At 42.3% G+C, this 19,788-nt stretch overlaps 1 protein-coding gene across 1 annotated transcript in view; it reads right to left on the bottom strand.

The window, feature by feature from the left end:
• LOC126475038 (juvenile hormone esterase-like) overlaps positions 1-19,788 on the bottom strand; it is a 133,301-nt gene that overhangs the window by 104,385 nt on the left and 9,128 nt on the right. Inside the window, exons 2-4 of the mRNA XM_050102584.1 lie at positions 14,053-14,203; positions 10,072-10,206; positions 967-1,243 (exon numbers count right to left, since the gene is read on the bottom strand). Of these exons, the coding sequence (XP_049958541.1) occupies positions 967-1,243; positions 10,072-10,206; positions 14,053-14,115 (475 nt within the window). The 5' untranslated portion in view covers positions 14,116-14,203. The remainder of the gene's footprint in view (positions 1-966; positions 1,244-10,071; positions 10,207-14,052; positions 14,204-19,788) is intronic.

Raw genomic sequence — 19,788 nt, 5'->3', positions numbered from 1 at the left:
GTGTGCGGGCGAATAGACATGGAACTTCTGAGAATTGACTGCCCAGATGAACCAAATTGCTACCAATAGTGTCTCCTCAACGACCGTTCAGGGAATGTGGCTGCGTAAGGACCCTGCAGCAGGCGCCTGTTTCATGCACCCATGCTGACTGTTGTTCATTGGCGACAAAGATTGGAATTTGCACGCCAATACCGCAAGAGGACTATCACTGAACGGCGCCAGGTGCCATTTTCAGATGAATCTCTTTTTATGATCCATCGGACACTTGTCATTTACGGCGTGAAACGTCTGAAGGCAAATTCCCTGCAACAGTTAGTGGTCTGGGGACTTTTCTTGGCATTCCCTGGATGATCTTGTCATTTTGGAAGGTCCAATGGATCAACAAAAGTATGTATCTATCACATTGGCGATGATGATCACCTCTACATGCTGTTCGTTTATCATTGGTACGACGCAGTCCACCAGCAGGGCATTGCAACGTGTCACACACATCTCACGTTACGTGAGGGATTTGTAGAGAATGAGATTAATGCACTCCCTAGATTTAAACCGAATCGAGAACCTGTGGGATCATCTCGATTGAGCTGTTTAGGCCATGGATCCTCAACAAATAATCCTAGCGCAGCTGGCCGCGGCACTGTAGTGGGCATGACTCCGCATCCTTGTCGATAAATAACAGAACCTCACTGACTCTCTTCCTGCACATCTCGCACCATTTAGCGCCGCAAAACCTGGTTATTCAGGTTGTTTTCAGGTAGTCACATTAATGTCAGAGGACAATGTATTTTTCGGACATATGTAAGGATAGATATTCTAGTATTTGATTGTGTGTAACTTAATGTCAACATATGCTCTACATCTTCGCAGAGACTTGCCGTACTTTAAGGGAAAAATGGGGACGTTACCTGAATAAAGGGTAATTAAGACAGTAATGCTGCTGAGCGCAAGAAGAAGACAGAATCGTACCGAGCGCCCCCAGGCGGTAGTTAACGGTGACCAGTATGACGCCGTAGGAGACGAGGAAGTCTGGCCCGTACTGCTGGTCCGAGCCGCCGCCGAAGATGAACCCGCCGCCGAAGACCCAGAAGAAGACGGGCAGCTGGGCGCCCTCCTGCGGCACCCCCGGCACGTACACGTTCAGGTAGAGGCAGTCCTCCGAGCCGGCCCCGTTCTGCTGCACGCAGTCGCTGCCGTAGCGCGTCGCGTCACGAACCCCGGACCAACAGCGGGCCGGCCGCGGCGCCTGCCGAGAATTGAATCGATCATTATTGAACGGGCTTTATTCCAAAAACGGTGAAAATCAGATCAGACTCTAGAATTACTTAGATTACGTATTTGCTCATTTCTGTTTACAATGGGCTTCATTCCCGCCGTCTTTTTGAACTGTGTGGCTGCATCACTTCATACTCCACTTTAGAAAGATATTCATTCCTGCACTTAAGCTTCTGGTGCTAGTTTCTTTAACTACAGTTTGTCAAAAATGCAGGAATTGTCTACCGCAAGCAGCAGTGAGCTTTCAGGTCAAGAAAAAGCAAAAGGGGCAGAAGAATAGTAATTAACATTTGTGTAATGTTATGAAAGATGCACGTGTAAAGGTTTGCAAATACACAACTTGTTGTGAATAAATTGTAAGCACCAAGTAACCCGGGAGCCTTGCAGAAACGTGTTACAATATAACCTTGTTACTTAAGAAAATATTACCTCTACGATCAAACTGAAGTTTATCCTTGTTTTGTTATGGTTGCGTAAACAACGTTTTAACAAGATATCAAAGGGAAACATGTTAGTACGTTCACAAAATTGTACAGCTGTAACACAAAAAATGAATGAGACATCTTTTAGTCGAGTGTTATTGATTGTAAAGGTATACTTCGATCACTGATATCAGGAGGAGGTGACTCCTCACAAAAGATCGCATTGTGCCAGTTACAAGTTTTTTTTATAGTAATTAATGCTAGGGATGTTGAAGTCTGCAGAAAAACTTCCATGCATATATTTCGAATAAGTAGGAAGAGAGCACGGAGACTACAAGACCTTATTCTTCGAGATAAATTTCATTAAGATAAGGGATTTATAGGATATAAAAATCTCTCTTTGTCTTTATAATGGCGGAAACAAATGCATCAGTACATACACTCCTTTTCAGTGCATGTTTCTTACTAGAGTTCACTTTAGTACGAGTAGCTTAATCCTAGACTTTCAATATAAGTAATGCATGATATATTTCCAGAGAAACATCCGACATATAGAATTTCAAACAAATCCCCTTCGGGAAGACGGTGTCGATTTTGATACGATAACGGCATACGCCACCTGTGGGATACTAGATCTAATGCTAATGGTTTCAGCTTCGTCTGGGAACTAATCGCGTAGTGGTTCAAATGGCTCTGAGAACTATGGGACTTAACATCTGAGGTTATCAGTCCCCTAGAACTTAGAACTACTTAAACCTAACCAACGTAAGGACATCACACACATGCATGCCCGAGGCAGGATACGAACCAGCGACCGTAGTGGTCGCGCGGTTCCAGACTAATCGCGTAGTGCGTAGCTGCCACGGCGCCATCTGTGTCTACCTAGTAATAGGGAATGCTTACAGCTGGAAGGGGTAGTGTGATGCAAACGTTTGGAACAAGCAAGTAACCATGCCATGCAGGTGCACGCAGGAAGTGCGTACCTGCTCGGCTGTTACAGTCTCCATATTTATAAATTTGTCATTTGTTTCGTACCGCTAGGCAAGTCACTTACAGGGTGCTTATCTAAAAGTGGTGTTGTACTGATTATTCTGTAAATAAAACATAGATCTAGATCTGGAAATTTTATATGTAAAATCAATTCTGAAATGATGGGAGATGGAGGACAACAAAACATGTAACAAAAGCTCCAGAAATACAGACTTGAGTTTGGACCCTCAATAATATTCATATGTAGCTTTCACGTTCTATAATATATACATGTTCATTCAATTTTGCTGCTGCTGCCCCGTCACCCTCTACAGTTTTTTTAAAACATCAGAAGTTAGAAAGAGGTCAAATTGAGGCCTTCCGAGTGGCGAGATGGTCATCTCAGAGAATTGCAGTACTAGTTCGTCATATTTCGTCGGTTGTGCAACGATACACTTATCAGCTGTCAAGTGAGAACTCTCATACCCGTAGATATTCTGAACATCCACGTACCACAGACGCCCGCCAGGATCGTCGTGCTCTAAGGACAGCAGCGGCAGATCGCACAGCTACCACAGTATAGATACGAGAGCTTGTGCCGTAGACGTGTCAACAAGAAATAATGCGAACTGTTTATTAGCAGTTAGACTTCCAACCCGTCTGCCACTCATGCCACAGCATCAACATGCATGACGGACTGGTGCCGTTTTATACACACCAGAAAAAGTTTTGCATTCCTCAAGATAGACGTTGACTGTGGATATTATATCACAGACACAATCCCTTTGACTGTTAAGAGATGTCACTAAACCCGCCCAAAGATATAAACAACCATGTATGAGCAGCGCCTATTAGACAGAGGGGCTCCGACAGCCCATCAATTCCAGTCATTAAACCAGGAAGCAGGTACACGGCTCGTGTTGTCTGTAGTTCAACTATGCTTAGACGGTCAATACCGCAGTTCGATCACGTCCGCATTGTTACTTTGTGCCAGGAAGGGCTTTCAATAAGGGAAGTGTCCAGGCGTCTCGGAATGAACCAAAACGATGTTGTTCGGACATGGAGCAGATACAGAGAGACAGGAACTGTCGATGACATGCCTCACTCAGGCCACGCAAGGGCTGCTACTGCAGTGGATGAACGCTACCTACGGATTATGGCTCGGAGGAACCCTGACAGCAACGCCACCATGTTGAATAATGCTTTTCATCGAGCCACAGGGTGTTACGTCTCAAACTGTGCGCAATAGGCTGCATGATGCGCAACTTCACTCTAGACGTCCATGGCGAGGTCAAATTTTGCAAAGACGACACCATGCAGCGCGGTACAGATGGGCCCAACAACATGCCGAATGGACCGCTCAGGACTGGCATCACGTTCTCTTCAACGATGAGTGTCGCATATGCTTTCAGTCAGACAATCGTCGAAGACGTGTTTGGAGGCTAACCTGGTCAGGCTGAACGCTTTAGACACATTTTCCAGTGAGTGCAGCAAGGTGGAGGTTCCCTGCTGTTTTGAGGTGGCGTTATGTGGGGCCGAAGTACGCCGCTGGTGGTCATAGAAGGCGCCGTAATGGCTATACAATATGTGAATGCCATACTCCGACCGATAGTGCAACCATATCGGCAGAATATTGGCAAGGTATTCGTCTTCATCAACGATAATTCGCGCCCCCATCGTGCACATCTTCTGAATGACTTCCTGCAGGAAAACGATATCTCTCGACTAGAGTGGCAGGATGTTCTCCAGACATGAATCCAACTGAGCATGCCTGGGATAGATCTAAAAGGGCTGTTTATGGACGACATGACTCACCAACCATTCTGAGGGATCCACGCCGAATCGCCGCTGAGGATTGGGGCAATCTTGACCAACAGTGGCTTGATGAACTTGTGGATAGTACGCCACGACGAATATAGGCATGCATAACCTCAAGGGGACGTGCTAATGGGTATTAGAAGTACCAGTGTATACAGCAATCTGTCCACCACCTCTGAAGGTCTTGCTGTATGGTGATACAACATGGAATGTATGATTTTCATGGGCAAAAAAAAGGGCGGAAATGATGTTTATGTTGACCTTTATTCCAGTTATCTGTACAGGTTCCGGAACTCTGGGAACCGAGGTGATGCAAAACGTTTTTTGATGTGTGTAGAATCACTTGGAAGTGAGAATGGCGCGTCGTAGTCTTTAGTGAGGAAAGCAGATCCTACTTGGACATTCGACGTAGACCTGGTGAACACCGCCTCGTAGTGCGTTCTTCCAAGACACATTGGCCGCGTTCCAAGCTTTATGGTCTGGGTTACAGTAAAATATCAACTTTAATTCTGCCTTAGTGTTTCTGAAGGGACTAACTAGCGCACGGTACATGCAGCATATTGTTAGACCCGTTCTCTTGCCATCCATGCAACACGAAGGTGACGTGTTGTTCCAGCAGGATAATACTCGCCCACACACTGCCTGTGAAACTCAACGTTCTAGACGTGCAGCAACTTCCCTGGCTAGCAATGTCTCCGGTCTTGTCTGTAATCGATCACGTATGAGATATAATGTGACGAGAAGTGACACGTATGATTCGTCAACCCACAACTCGTACATAACTATGTGAACAGTTGGAGTAGTCGTGGAGAAACATATCTCAGGACAGTATTCGCCACCTGTGCGATCAACTGGATGCCAGAGTCATCTCCTGCATAGCCACCGATGGAGGCTACACCACTTACTATTAGGGTGTTTCAGTATGGGTCGATACCTGGTACCTCTGAACATCTTGCACTACTTATCTGTTAATGTAATCATTTCACGTAATCCATATGCACTGTTGTAGGGATAAATCTTGAGTTACTTGGAAACCTCTAACGGAGTGTACTAACTTTTTTCTGGCTGTCTATTGTGCTAAATACTTCAGTATTGCCTCTGCCCATCTTCAGGTGGGAGCTTGTGGAAATGTGAAGAGCTGATAGTAAAGCTAAATTCAGGACTGTGGGAGTTTCAGAGGATAGAGTAGCACGGAGGGCTGCATCATATTAGTCCTCGGACTGTAAACTACAACAGGAACATATGGCATGTGTACATTTTTTACCGCACCCAGAGACATTAACATACGCGTAAAATAGGATAAAGCGGCAGTTGAGGCACAGTTGAGTGAGTAGGGAAACAATAATGGCGTTTGTCGAACTGGTTGGTGGCAGGATGTGCGAGAGGCATAAAAGTCACAGTAAATCACTGTGTTAGTTAATTGCAGCTGTGGAAATGGTGTAAATTAACCCAGACTGTTGGAGATCGAGTTGGAATATTTAAAAAGTAACTGCTACAGAGGATATTTGTGATATGCTATAATTTTTCAGAGAAATAATATTATGGTTTGCAAAGTCTTCCCTTACTGGTATATTTAAATCGATTAACCCTAGCACCACTAAGCTCGGATCAGTTACGTGGATGTGGGATGTGGGAGGCGCGAGGGGGGGGGGGGGGGGCAAAAATTTTCTTCACATTCTTTTCACTTTTTAACATTTTTTTCTTTATTTGCTTGTTTTATTTTGATTGTTTATTGAACTACGAACTTCCTTACTAGGTTGCAGCACACTTTCCATAGTTATTGGGAACATTATAACGTACACAAATACAATAAATAAAGTAATGAAAATGAGAAATATTATTGTATTTTTATCATGAAACTAACAGTTTCATATACATGAGACTTAATTAAGAGATTATAAAAGAACGTACAATAGCAAACCATAAATAAGAAACCAGAGAATCAAAGAAATTACAGTTCAGTTTTTCCTTCCTTTCCACTTTCACTTTCAATTTCACAATCTTTGCATATAATTGTTTTTGTAGAATGAGCGGAACACCCATACTTGGAACACTTGCAATAAACTACAGACACTGTTGTCATCTTGCCTTTTTCCTATTTAGAGTTTCCACTCTTCAAACAGGTGTGACATCTTACTCTTGAATAAAATTCAACAGATTACACAGTTGCTGTAATGCTGGGCAGTGTTTTCCGTAGAACACATTCCATTGCAGAGATGATAGACTTTTTTAAACCCATGATATTCTTTGCTGTCTCTTCCACAGCTGGCCTAACGAGCTGTTGACCTAATTCTAGCAGATACCTCGGGGAAGATCAGTTTGGATTCCGTAGAAATATCGGAACACGTCGGGCAATACTGACCCTACGATTTATCTTAGAAGCTAGATTACGTTTCTAGCATTTGTAGACTTAGAGAAAGCTTTTGACAATGTGAACTGGAATACTCTCTTTCAAATTCTGAAGGTGGCAGGGGTAAAATACAGGGAGCGAAAGGCTATTTACAATTTGTACAGAAACCAGATGGCAGTTTTAAGAGTCGAGGGGCATGTAAGGGAAGCAGTGGTTGGGAAGGGAGTGAGACAGGGTTGTAGCCTATCCCCGATGTTATTCAATGTGTATATTGAGCAAGCAGTGAAGAAAACAAAAGAAAAATTCGGAGTAGGTACTAAAATCCATGGAAAAGAAATAAAAACTTTGAGGTTCGCTGATGACATTGTAATTCTGTCAGAGACAGCAAAGGACTTGCAAGAGCAGTTGAACGGAATGGACAGTGTCATGAAAGGAGGGTATAAGATGAACATCAACAAAAGCAAAACGAGGATAATGGAATGTAGTGTTTCTGAAGAAGAGAAATTTGTTAACATCGAGCATAGATTTAAGTACCAGGAAGTCGTTTCTGAAAGTTTTTGTATGGAGCGTAGCCATGTATGGAAGTGAAACATGGACGATAAATAGTTTGGACAAGAAGAGAATAGAAGCTTTCGAAATGTGGTGCTACAGAAGAATGCTGATGATTAGATGGGTAGATAATATAACTAATAAGGAGGTATTGAATAGGATTGGGGAGAAGAGAAGTTTGTGGTACAACTTGACTAGAAGAAGGGATCGGTTGGTCAGACATGTTCTGAGGCATCAAGGGATCACCAGTTTAGTATTGGAGGGCAGCGTGGAGGGTAAAAATCGTAGAGGGGGACCAAGAGATGAATACACTAAACAAATTCAGTAGGATGTAGGTTGCAGTAGGTACTGGGAGATGAAGAAGCTTGCACAGGATAGAGTAGCATGGAGAGCTGCATCAAACCAGTCTCAGGACCGAAGACCACAACAATAACAACATCCTTCTTGCATTATGCTTCCTCTTATTCCAGTTTGGGTTGTTTATCATGAAAATTGTTCCAGCATTGAGACAGGCAATATCTTTCAAGGTGAAAAAGAGAAATAATGGCTACCTTCTCATCCCTCGTTTTACTGAATGATGTTGCGTCGTATGATCAATTCTGTCTATGCCCCCTTTGGTTTCATTGTAGTAGAGATGGATGTTTGTCTTTTTTTCTTTGTCTACTCACCCACCTTTTTATCATTCTGTTGTGTGGAAAGAAGTAGAACCTTAGTAGGCTTCAGTTTGGAGATGTATGAAACCAAGGTATCTGGTGCGTTGCCTGTTTTCCGATCTGTGAATAACAATATACTCGTACCTCTCCACCCTGCGTCTTCTTTAGCTGTTTTGGTATGTGTTTTCTGTTTCTCTTCAATGTTCCAACCAAAGATAACTTGTCATCATTGTAAATCTCCTCGGCTAGGTCTATGGATGTATAATAACAATCTGTTCTTATATATCGGCCACTTCTTGCCAGCGGATTCACTAGGCGTCTAACAACTGCCTTTGTACTCTGTTCCTCAGCAAGTCGTTCATCCATCCCTGCATAGAACTCCATTTTTAGAACATACCGGGTGTGTGCATCTGATAACATCCTAATCAATATACCTTACTTCCCAGGCTTGTCTTTCATAGACCTTAAAGAGACATTTTCCTCGAATAGGGACAGCATTTTATCGGTCGTTAGATCTGCAATTGGTATGTAGTATTGCACAAACATTTCGTGAATTTTGTCGAAAACTTCATGAACGGGGAAAACTTATCCTGCTTTCGTCTTTCGATTCTTGTTTCTTTATCATCAAATCTAATAAGGGACAGAAGTTCTCCACATCGAATACGACTCATTGTAGCTATGTAGATATTGTTTCCCAGTACTTTACCCCATAAGTCCTCAAGAGGCAGCCTAGTGTCATTATTTGTGCCCATGAGGATCAAAATACCAATGAAGGCGTACATTTCTGCTATGGTTGTCAGTTTCAAGTTCTTGTTACGAGCTTCTTGGTTTGTATAGCCCACGATAACCTTCATTATTTCGGGGGTTTTAAACTTTTGGAACGATTCAGAAAAACTAGAGGTCAAGCCTTCATGAGTCAAACCTTCACGAAAATTCGTTAAATTTTGTACTATCCTGCGAACTTGCCTTGGAGGCGCAGTAATATATTCCCTACCGCTTTTTGCTGTAACAAGGATGCAGGAAGAGCTGCATACTGTTGAACTCCGTGAACTGACTCGTTTTCAATTTCTGTGTCACTATCGTATGTCATAACTGTATCATTTTCTTCTGGATCACTTTCATCACCTTCACTTGCTTCATTTATTATAGCTGACACCTCTCCATCTGTGAGAAGCGTCTGATACTGAGAGACGTTTTATTAGAACTGCGAGTAATGTACAACTGCTCGAACAACAAAGGAGATTTATTTAAAACCAACAATGGCAACACAATACAGAGGTAGAACACTCAGAAACTGCATTTCTTTCTGCCATATTGAGAAATATTTTAATGGCACAAGTTGTCTCACCGATGTCTAAGGGGTGGGGGGTCAAAAACTGCCCGCACTTAGATTAAATGTAATACGCAGATTTTAAAAAAAATCACAAAAATTATAAAACCATGACAGCACATACTCTACATATTTTTCTACAACTACCTAAATTCTTGCTTCTTCACTCCAACAAATAGATATATTACACAAATAAAACAAATACTGCGGACAATTTTTGCCCCCCTTAGTGGTGCTAGGGTTAAAGAAGAATTCGGGGTAATTTCCACGAAACAAGCTTGTCCTGTCCAAACATGTGCGCCTTCCCTAGTGATATCGTCGTTGACTGGACGTTTCTCAACAGTCTTCCTTTTTTACTCTGCGTCTTAACGCCTTTACTTGAGATTTTTCTATTGAAACGTTTTATCAATGTTCAACAGTCGATGCGTGCAGTTATATAGAAAAATTTCTTTACAAGAGAAGGAAAATAAGCTCGAATAGAACGAAGATTCGAAATGAAAGCGATCAGCCTGGTATTCGCCACTAGATATAGAGAACTTACAGGGACCCTAAGGCACTATGACCGTACGAGGATTTGTACACTATTCCTTCCGAATGCAGGTCACATTTCGTATCCACTCAAACATTTAGCCCAATTTTAAAGAAGAATTAGCTGTAAATTTGAATGACATATAGATGGCTTTCTTTTGAGTGTTTTGCAGTGCTCACCTGGAAACGCAGTTCCCCAACGGGTGGTTCTGCGAACGGGATACCACGAAAAGCCGTGTATGACGTGTTGTAGACGCCAATCGCCGTTGTTCCCCGTAGTGTGCCCTGCTGCACCGTCACCAGCACGTCCTCTGCCTGGAATGTACAAGAAATGTCACGTCACACGTTTGAAAAACTTCACGGTATGAGCAGGAAATCACTACACAAAGAAAGGATGATTACACTCAAAGTGCCGTATAAGTCGAGATCAACAGAGACGGAGTACATCCTCAGGAATTGAAAAGTATATGGAAGAAAAACGCCAGTTGCCATATTACAGACACAGTCCACGTTTCAGATGTACTGTTATGGGGAAACCAACAAGAACCTAAATGGGGATGCCTGTACGGAGTTTGGGCCATGTTTATTACACGAGAAATACGTATAATTATATACAATATTTATATGGTAAGAAAAGTCATCTATCATGAATACTCTAATGTAGTGAATGGTGAAAATTAATCTGATCAGAGTAGTACACTTTCAGTGAAGGCACCACGAACATCTAAATCGTATGAAAGAGAAGTTAAAGTGAGATTTCTCAGAAGTTTCGGGGAAAAAAAGAGCATGTCTCTGGCGTAAAAGGCAAAAAATTTCCGTCCTATTAATGGGAGGCAGCAAACGGTAGTTTGCTATAGTAACAGCCTCCCATTAACAGGATGGAATTTTTTTGCATTTAATGCCAGAGAAATGCTCTTTCTTCTCTGAAACTTCTGAGAAACTTCACCTTAACTGCTCTTTCATACGCTTTGGATGTTGGTGATCGTACAGTGTGAAGCACATATTTTGACTGCTGGTACCGCTACCTCAGAACGTTGGCTCGACGCAGTATTTCTGTTGTATTGTTCAAGGAATAAGTATATCAGACCACTGTGGTGGAATAATGTTAATTTTCGAAGGGGTGGGATAACATCAAACTCATTCCAACCCAAACCTTTTAACAACGTGCAGTAATGCTGTAGCTCTTGTTTGTGGAATTATGGAATACTTTAGGGAAACATAGAACAAGGGGCATTCAAGTATTTAAAGAAGACGTAGGGTTAAAATACCTGTTCCCCTCACTTACATGAAAATCGAATGAAACATAAAATATAACAAGTTGAGTACTGAGAAAAAAGTTGTACAGTCACGTTTGCGAGATGTTAAACAGAAAAAATGGGTAGACTCGCACAACGTCCAAAAGGAATATGGTAATCGGAGAAATTCACATTAACAAGTTCCTAGATTTATTCTGCTTCCTGGAAGTTTATTGGTATTTGTACGCTACATAAACCAGTTGCAGTATGCACCGCAAATGCGTCTTCTTACAAAGTACTTTTCTATAAGATGTAGAGAGCTTGGCGTGAGAGAAAAAAATGTGTCTCATCGCACGTCGATACTCAGTAAGAAGGTTGAAGTAAAGGGCAGAATCACCTGCTTAAAAATTTCCGAACAATATTTGCCCATTCTGTTTATATCTCTGCATTCGTTGATATTAACAACAACGTAATTTGTATTGTATATCAAGGAAACTCCATCGAGTCTAAGTTTCTTAACAGAAACTTGAATACCATCATCATTAGCAAACATAATTTGATGGGTTGTAAATTAAAATAGAATACAAATAAACTCAGTAACTCAAGGTAGTGCAGCAATAGTTGAAGTACCTTGCGAAATGTGATGTAGAAGGGAAAAAGGCATGTGAATCAGTTAGTACCTGTGTGATAAAACACAGAAAATGACTATATAAGAACATGAGAAATTGTAGCATTGACAATTTACGTAAACAGAACAATAAAGACAAGATACTCTCTACTTGACATAAATTGCAAATCAAATTGTTACACGGGCAGAGAAGATATTTTTAACTGAACGACAAAAGTGACTGCGAGAAAGACAGTGACTCAATAGTGCTGTACCTACACAAGAAACTTCAGCATCTTATGGGTAAGTGCGTTGGCTTTAACGCCACTCCATGAACCACCAGCGCTGGCCCTCCTATTTGTTTCATCCATCATACACGATATTTTCCAAAGTCGGCACCTGTATTAATAATTGTTTAAATAATAAACTACAGCACCAGTTACGTTTATGCATGCGTAGCACAACGGGGTTCATGGATTCACTCACATTCTCAAGTGCTCTGCGAATTTACATGTGTACTGTAAGTGATGTCTTCGTGTGTGTTGATCTTCTTGTCTTCCTGTGCAAGCGTGTTTCTATGGTCTTACAGTACTGTATCGTAGACGTGACTGAAAGTCGTGAAAGAATCGTGCGACCATTCTAATCTCAAATATATAAAAGGCTTTAAAATATTTAGCTGGTTGCGAAACAATAGTCACAGAAAGTTTTTGAATCCTTATTTTTATTCACTACTCGTTACGGACTCTCCTCATCTTCAAAATGGCTCTGAGCACTATGGGACTCAACTGCTGTGGTCATAAGTCCCCTAGAACTTAGAACTAGTTAAACCTAGCTAACCTAAGGACATCACACACATCCATGCCCGAGGCAGGATTCGAACCTGCGACCGTATCGGTCGTGCAGTTCCAGACTGTATCGCCTTTAACCGCTCGGCCACTCCGGCCGGCCCCTCATCTTCAGATCATCCTTTTATACAAAGTGAACATACAACTTTGGCAAAGTTGTCAAGTAACGTCAAAAGCGACATAGGTTTTACAGTTCAACATAGCAAAATGAGATTTCAGTTAAACGTGTGTCCTACTAACAGCCAACTATTAATAGCACACAGATTTCAAATAAACATGTGTACTGCTAACAGCCAGCTGTCATCCGAAGATGGGCACAGACCGAAACGCGTAATGAATTATGAAAGGATCCAGAAACATCATGTGGCAGTTATTTCGCGACCAACCAGCTATATTAATGCCATTCTTATTTTTGTGATCACAGTATTGTGTATTACATTAAAGCAAACAATGTGTAGATTTCACCTTCCCGTTACAGCAAATATTGTGAACGATGGTTTTCGAATACGGGAATTTCTGCGTAATGCAGGAGTCACCGGGTCTTATACCCTAAAAAGACGACTACACCGCAAGAGAAGCAGAACAACACGCACCAAGCCGTCAGTGGTACTGTAAACTCCTACAACACTTGGAAGTGGGAATGAATTATTGGAATGCTACGAACTAGGCGTGAGAAAATATGAGTGGTGGAGTACTTTATTGTTTAACTCATTGGCGCATTACATACCCTAATCACGAGTCGCCCGATGTTTGCCAGATGGTCTTCGCAACTCTAGTAGCGCATGCGCACAGGACACTTTCCTATTACTCTGCCTCTCTGACAGTGCACCAGGATATCGTGGCGGGACCACAGCACAAAATTTATTGGCGGTAAGTTTTCGACATTTCGGCCCAACGGATCTCAGGGAATATGTGCCTTTATATCTCATTATAAAACTTAGTGCTGTTGATAGAACTTACAACATATCGAGTATCGTTCACAGAAATTTTATACCCATCTGCACCGGAAGAGAAACTTTTAATATATTTTCGTTTACTTCATAGGAAAATACTCTTACGGACTGAACCAGACTGAGAGTTACAGCTTGTCAGTTCTCAGATTTAATCTTTCACTCGATAACGGTATTCGATAATGAATCTTCACGACTTTTCGCGCCAGCCGCTGTGGCCGAGCGGTTCTACGCGCTTCAGTCCGGAACCGCGCGACTGCTACGGTCGCAGGTTCGAATCCTGTCTCGGGCATGGATGTGTGTGATGTCCTTAGATTTAAGTAGTTCCAAGTCTAGGGGACTGATGACCTCAGATGTTAAGTCCCATAGTGCTCAGAGCTATTTGAACCATTTTCGACTTTTCGCTACTTCGGTGATAAGTTCGTTTTACAGGGAAAGGAACATAGGGCTAGGTCGACTGCAAGACCCGACAGAATATTCAGTTGTTCTCTATCAATGCTGCCACTACTAATGCAACAACTTACCTTGCATTGTGTCATAAATCCAACGACGGCAAACAAGTCGGCGACTGACAGTTTCAGCTGCATAGCTAACGCGTTGTTACCGCCACCAGCTTGTGTTCTTCGTTACAGTGCGTTGGATTCAACGTCGCTGTCTCGGCAACTACACGAAGGCCTGTAAATGACAATGGTTGTACTAATTCAAGTTCTTTGTGCAATGCGACAGTTTAAATGCGGCCACGATGTTTTCCAGCCCACAGCTGGCCGTTATCTGAGTAGGAAGCTGTTCTTATCTCCGTTACCGGTGTACGTTTAGCAACGTTTGTTGTTCATTTCTAAACCTTATTTCCTGAGAACTGCTCTTTCCTAGAAGATTGCACTGTAGCTTACGTCCCACATATTGCAAATTTTCTTGTTATTTGCTGAGCAGCTTATTAGCGGAGTTCTCAGAAAAAGCCCACAGAAACACGTTTGAACATTACGTAAAATGAATCTGTCGCTGTTCCTCTGCGTCTGCGTTGTTTTGAAACTTCCTGGCAGACTGAAAGTGTGTTAGGAAACAACTCTCGCCAGGCGAGAACTTACCTTTCTTGTGGTATAAATTTATCGTGTACTGTACTATACGGTTATGATTGATGACCATCCCACAATTTCATTTCTGCCAAAACCTCTACCTCTCACATTTTAAAACTCACTGAAGCTCTCTTACATACCTTGCTGGACTCCCACGTCTAAAAAAGTGGTTTGGCCGCAGTCGTGTCCGTTGGTGTGAATCTTCCACGGACATTTATCCTGGAAGTAACGTCTAACCTCTGAGCAAGACATTTCAACGCTACATTAATACGCTGTTTCCCAAAAGTGCAATGTTAGCAACATTTGCAGAAAAGCTTCTATAAAGTTCATAAAGCAGGAGAGAGGAAATGTCACAGATGAAATTGTGTGGGAGTATTTTTCCTCATCGAATGAAGTTCTGCTGTGCTGCTAATGGGACAATTGGCTGGTGAAAACCTGTACAGCCTTCCGTTTTATAACCTTTATAGTACCTAAAATACTCTTTTACAACTAGAATTCAAGTAGAAGTCAGAACAAAAACTAAAAAGAAAATTTTAAGTTCTTGTTTCTTCTTTTCATTGCATTCAGCATCATTGCCCTTCGTTCATGTTAACTCTATTCTTTCCCACATTTGTTTCTTATAGTCGACTAAATTAGACCTATCGAAGATGATACATAATGCCTTTCTCTTCGGTATTATGTATATTACGTTTCCAGTTCTTGCTCTATGCACTAAACACGTTTAAAATCTAACCCAAAACTATCTCAAAATTAAATATCTAAGTACTCTTAAAATCTAGCCCGAAACCATTTTAAAATTATCTCCACTATCTTTAATATAGTATAGTATCACTCTAGTGTAATTTTCACATTCCCCTGTAATCATGATTTCTACGTTAAAAAAGTCATGAACATCTTAAGTATGTGAATTAGATTTTGGATTACCCCAAGAAACGGGTTCACTGGAAGCAGTAATTCTTTCATAACGTATGCTATTCTAGAATGTAGATTGCAAGTTAATTATTCCGTTTCGGTCCCCGAGTGCAGTTGGCTGAGGAATTACAGATCTTCATAGTGCTGTTGAGTCAGTTGTCGCTCCTAGCGAAAAGTTTCTTTGGCAGAATATGAGTTGCGAGCGTGGCTAACCAATGGAATGGCATTAAGAGTGGTATAGTAAAACAGTCATACGTCTGAGAAATCTCTTGGAAATGAAATAATCCGGAAATGCTGAAAACCTAAATGATCCGTTGTGCGATCGATAGGTCATGCCACGGTCTCTTCGCGCGGAGATCAGTGACAGAGAGAGCGGGAAGGTGAAACTGTTTGCTCGGGCTAAGGCGGCAGAGTTTAGTGGCGAGGCGAGGTGAGAACCGGCAGTTGATGGTTGGTGCAAGTTCAGCTGTTGACAGTCACCGGTGCTGCGCGTAACAGCGATACCAAGGAGAGACACTCAGACGGGTTCCTCAATCGCGAACCATTGTTACCATGGTTGGGGCCGGCTGCTAACCTTTGGACGTGTGGGGCGCGTACCGAGGGGAGAGGTGCGACCTTCGGCGACCGACCGGAAATGGAGGCTGGAGGCGAACAACAGCTATGTTGAAATTCTGTGTCAACTCCTCGGTTTCCTTGCTGGACCTTTGTACGGATATGTGCGGTGAGCTTTCGATCTGGTTTATCGAACGCGAGTGAGACGAGCATCGGCAGTAGCTGTAATTGCCGTTTCCTGTACCAGTACTGGGACGGATTAGTTCGGTAGTTTTTTGGTTGTTCGTTCGACGTTCACCCCTAGTTCCATACCTGGTTATTGATCCCCTTCTTCTGTCCTTAGGCAAAAGAAAGTTGTGTGTGCGCTCCTATAAACCTACTGAATTTGTTTCTGTATTTAATGCTCCAGTCCGAGTGTTATACTGCTGTAAGGCGTCGGATATGTGGCGGCAGCAGTTATATATTAAGTCGGTTCATTTCATGCGTAACATTCAGTATGTACTATTACTGGAGCACACAGTTCCATCTATTGTACTGTTGGGTGTACTATTAGGTGTGACTTTTTTTTGTTTTAGTGTGTTTGCAGTGTGGGGCCCCTTAATTATTAAGTCTCTTTCAGTGAGCACTTTATTTAGTTTCTGTCACTACTATCATATAGGTGGATGTAATGGTATTTAAAAGGTTATGTTCTGTTATTAGTCAGGGATTGTTAGCCAACCGAATACCTAAGCTTGGGGCACAGCTTGGCGCTATTAATTGGTTTACCTCTCACCATATCGTGCGAGTTTAGTACAATTCGTGGTTCGCGGTCGAACTTCATGGTCGGTATTAGGACCTGCTTGCAGATTTTTGCAGCCTTACAAGTTTCATTGATTTGACTCCCTTAACTTACTGAAAAGGTATTTACTTGTTTTTCTTGTTGCTGTAATTTCCACTGTTGCGCGGCGACATTCGGTCTATAGTAGAGGCCCGGCCCAATTCCTATACTAAGTTCTGTATTTCTCTGTTAATTAGACTACCATTTGCGTTTCCTTTGGTGGGACTTGAATGTAATCTACCTGATATATACAGCAGGTGCAGCTTCCGAAAGCGGGGCAAAGGCGGCGCCCGATCAAACATTGCAGCCGGGTGCAGGTAGTCCTAGTCCTTGAGAGCTCACTACGCCTTGGCGAGACAGGGTCGTGTAACACGTCGATGTATTTATTTGACGCTTAATCATTGCGCTCCTACTGCAGATCTCATTTTATTTTTTTTATTTTTGTTTTTAGCTCTTGTATATTCTTGAAGTGTTAACCGACTAATTTCCCAACTGAGTAATTACTAGAATTATTTAGTTAAATGTGTTTATGCAAGTGCGTTTCGGCCAACTGAATGGTTATTAATCTTACTCTTTGCATGCATTGTTGGTTTTTGTACAGGTCACACACTAGAAAATTTAAGATCTGTTAATTTCATAAAGGCTCTCACTGACTATTTGTACCATACAGCACGCAATACTTAACAGCAGTTTTGTCTGGTTATCTGTGTTGCATGCCTTGTGCTGCTCCACTATCCGGCGGTACAGTAATTATCTTACATGATATTTATTTTCAAGGTATACTTCCATTTTGGACTGTAAATGTTAAAGTTTCTTTCGAGAAAGAATTTTAGCTCATTTATTGTTCTGTTACAGTTTTTATTATTGTATTTAATCTGTTTGCTATTACTCAAGCTGGTACAGTATTATGATTGTAAATGATTCTGATTCTTAGTAGTCAATGCAACTGTAGGTGTTTTTCCTATAGATGTTTAAGAAACTTAATTTAATGAGTTCTGTTGAGATAAAGTTCAGAGCACGAAAGACAAACATGGTTGTGGCCCTGTCCTTTCTACGACAGATAGGTTGAGTCGGGTATTGCGAACCACTAAAAAAGACAGAAAGACGTACCGTGTAATAGATACGAAACTGGATCACGATAATATTGATGTTGCACACAAATTAATAATAACCGCATTAGAGAGCATATAACAAGGAACTTAATGTTTAGACTTGAAAAAGGTGTTTCGGTAAGTGAAGTATAACATGCTATACACCAGTAGTTGTAGGAGGCTCCACAGACAATAATCCAAAGGACTGAGGTTGGGGCTACTTCTAGAACAAATAATGTCTCCATCATCTCGTTTAACCTTTAGTGCTGTTTGTTGTAGAGATGCTAAAATAGATTTCGTACCACGGCAAGTGGAGGTTGAAGATAGGCCGGAGCTGTAAGTGAAGGTTGAAGATAGACCGGAGCTGCAAGTGAAGGGTGAAGATACACCGGAGCTCCGAGAAGATGCAAGCATCAGCACAAGTCGCCATACAGTGTGTACAGTGTGGGGCAACCCGTACAACGGCTCAAAGGGCATTTCACGGGCAGTTTATGTATCCATATTATAGTCAACTTTCGCTAGGCAATAACCGACGTCGGAAAAACTTTTGTCAACAGTTTGTCTCACGAGCTACTAATCCAAGGTAATGCTTAAGGTAATGTTTGGCAGCGAATGAAATTCATCTGGTCACACGAGGCTAGAAATCAGGAGCTTATGTGTGTGTTGGTACTGTAGTGGACGATATTCGCCCACATCATCTCACGAGAGCTCTCTAAAAGGAATTGTCTCAAAGCACTCTTCCAGATGTACCACGGGATGAACCCGTGAAACTGAAGAAAAAGCAAGGTACTTAGACATTATGTGACTCAGACAAACACTGTGGGAAGGAAAGCAAGCCATACGGAACGACAATGTTATTGCATTGATAAATGATACAATTTATCCCTGTAGAGTATATGATAACAAATTAAGACCAAATGAAACACATATGTCAATAAAAGGTGCCCAAACACTCGAATCATCTACAGTGTACCCCTCCTTCCCTCCCTCTGGCGGCAACTCACACGTATCTTCTCCCATGTAAACGATCATAGAGCTGCCGAATGTCATCCTACGATGGTGTGTCCCAACCGTCCTTCGCCTTTTTTTTTTTTTTTTGCAACTCTCAGTAATTCTTCCTGTACGTGTTCGACTGGCGAGAAGGCGAGAAAACTGGAAACTGGTGAACTGGTGATCTAGTAGGACAGAGCAGTTGTTATACATCATTAGGAGGACATTGCGCCACAACAGTCCTATCTGAAGGAGTGTTGTCCTGCTAAAAAAGCACATCAGCTTCCTGTCGAAAAAATAGTAGTAGCACGGAGTTAACAATCTGTGCAACGTAGCACGCACTGGTTACTTTATCCTGCATAAACACGAGATATGACAGCGAGTCGTAACTGATGGTAACCCACTTCATGATGCCTGGCATGGGATCCGCCGGCCGGGGTGGCCGAGCGGTTCTAGGCGCTACAGTCTGGAACCGCGTGACCGCTACGGTCGCAGGTTCGAGTGCTGCCTCGGGCATGGATGTGTGAGATGTCCTTAGGTTAGTTCTAGGGGACTGATGACCTCAGAAGTTAAGTCCCATGGTGCTCAGAGCCATTTTTTGGGATGGGATCCGTTTCTTGTTGGAAAACGCACTTCGGAATAGACCTCTCCACGGTGTGCGCCATACGCGTGTACATCCATGACTCGCATACAGACAGAACTTACTCTCATCACTGAGGAGAACAAAATGCCATTCCACTTCCCAGTCGACTTTCTGACGCGAGAGAAGCTGAGGTAATAGCGTGGCCTGAGGACATGTGAGCTTAATGCCGATGCAAGCAGACG

This window comes from Schistocerca serialis, chromosome 4 (assembly GCF_023864345.2).
Source record: "Schistocerca serialis cubense isolate TAMUIC-IGC-003099 chromosome 4, iqSchSeri2.2, whole genome shotgun sequence".
Taxonomy (NCBI): domain Eukaryota; kingdom Metazoa; phylum Arthropoda; class Insecta; order Orthoptera; family Acrididae; genus Schistocerca; species Schistocerca serialis.
The sequence above is the reverse complement of the archived record's forward strand: the minus strand, read 5'-3'. Positions and strand labels throughout refer to the sequence as shown.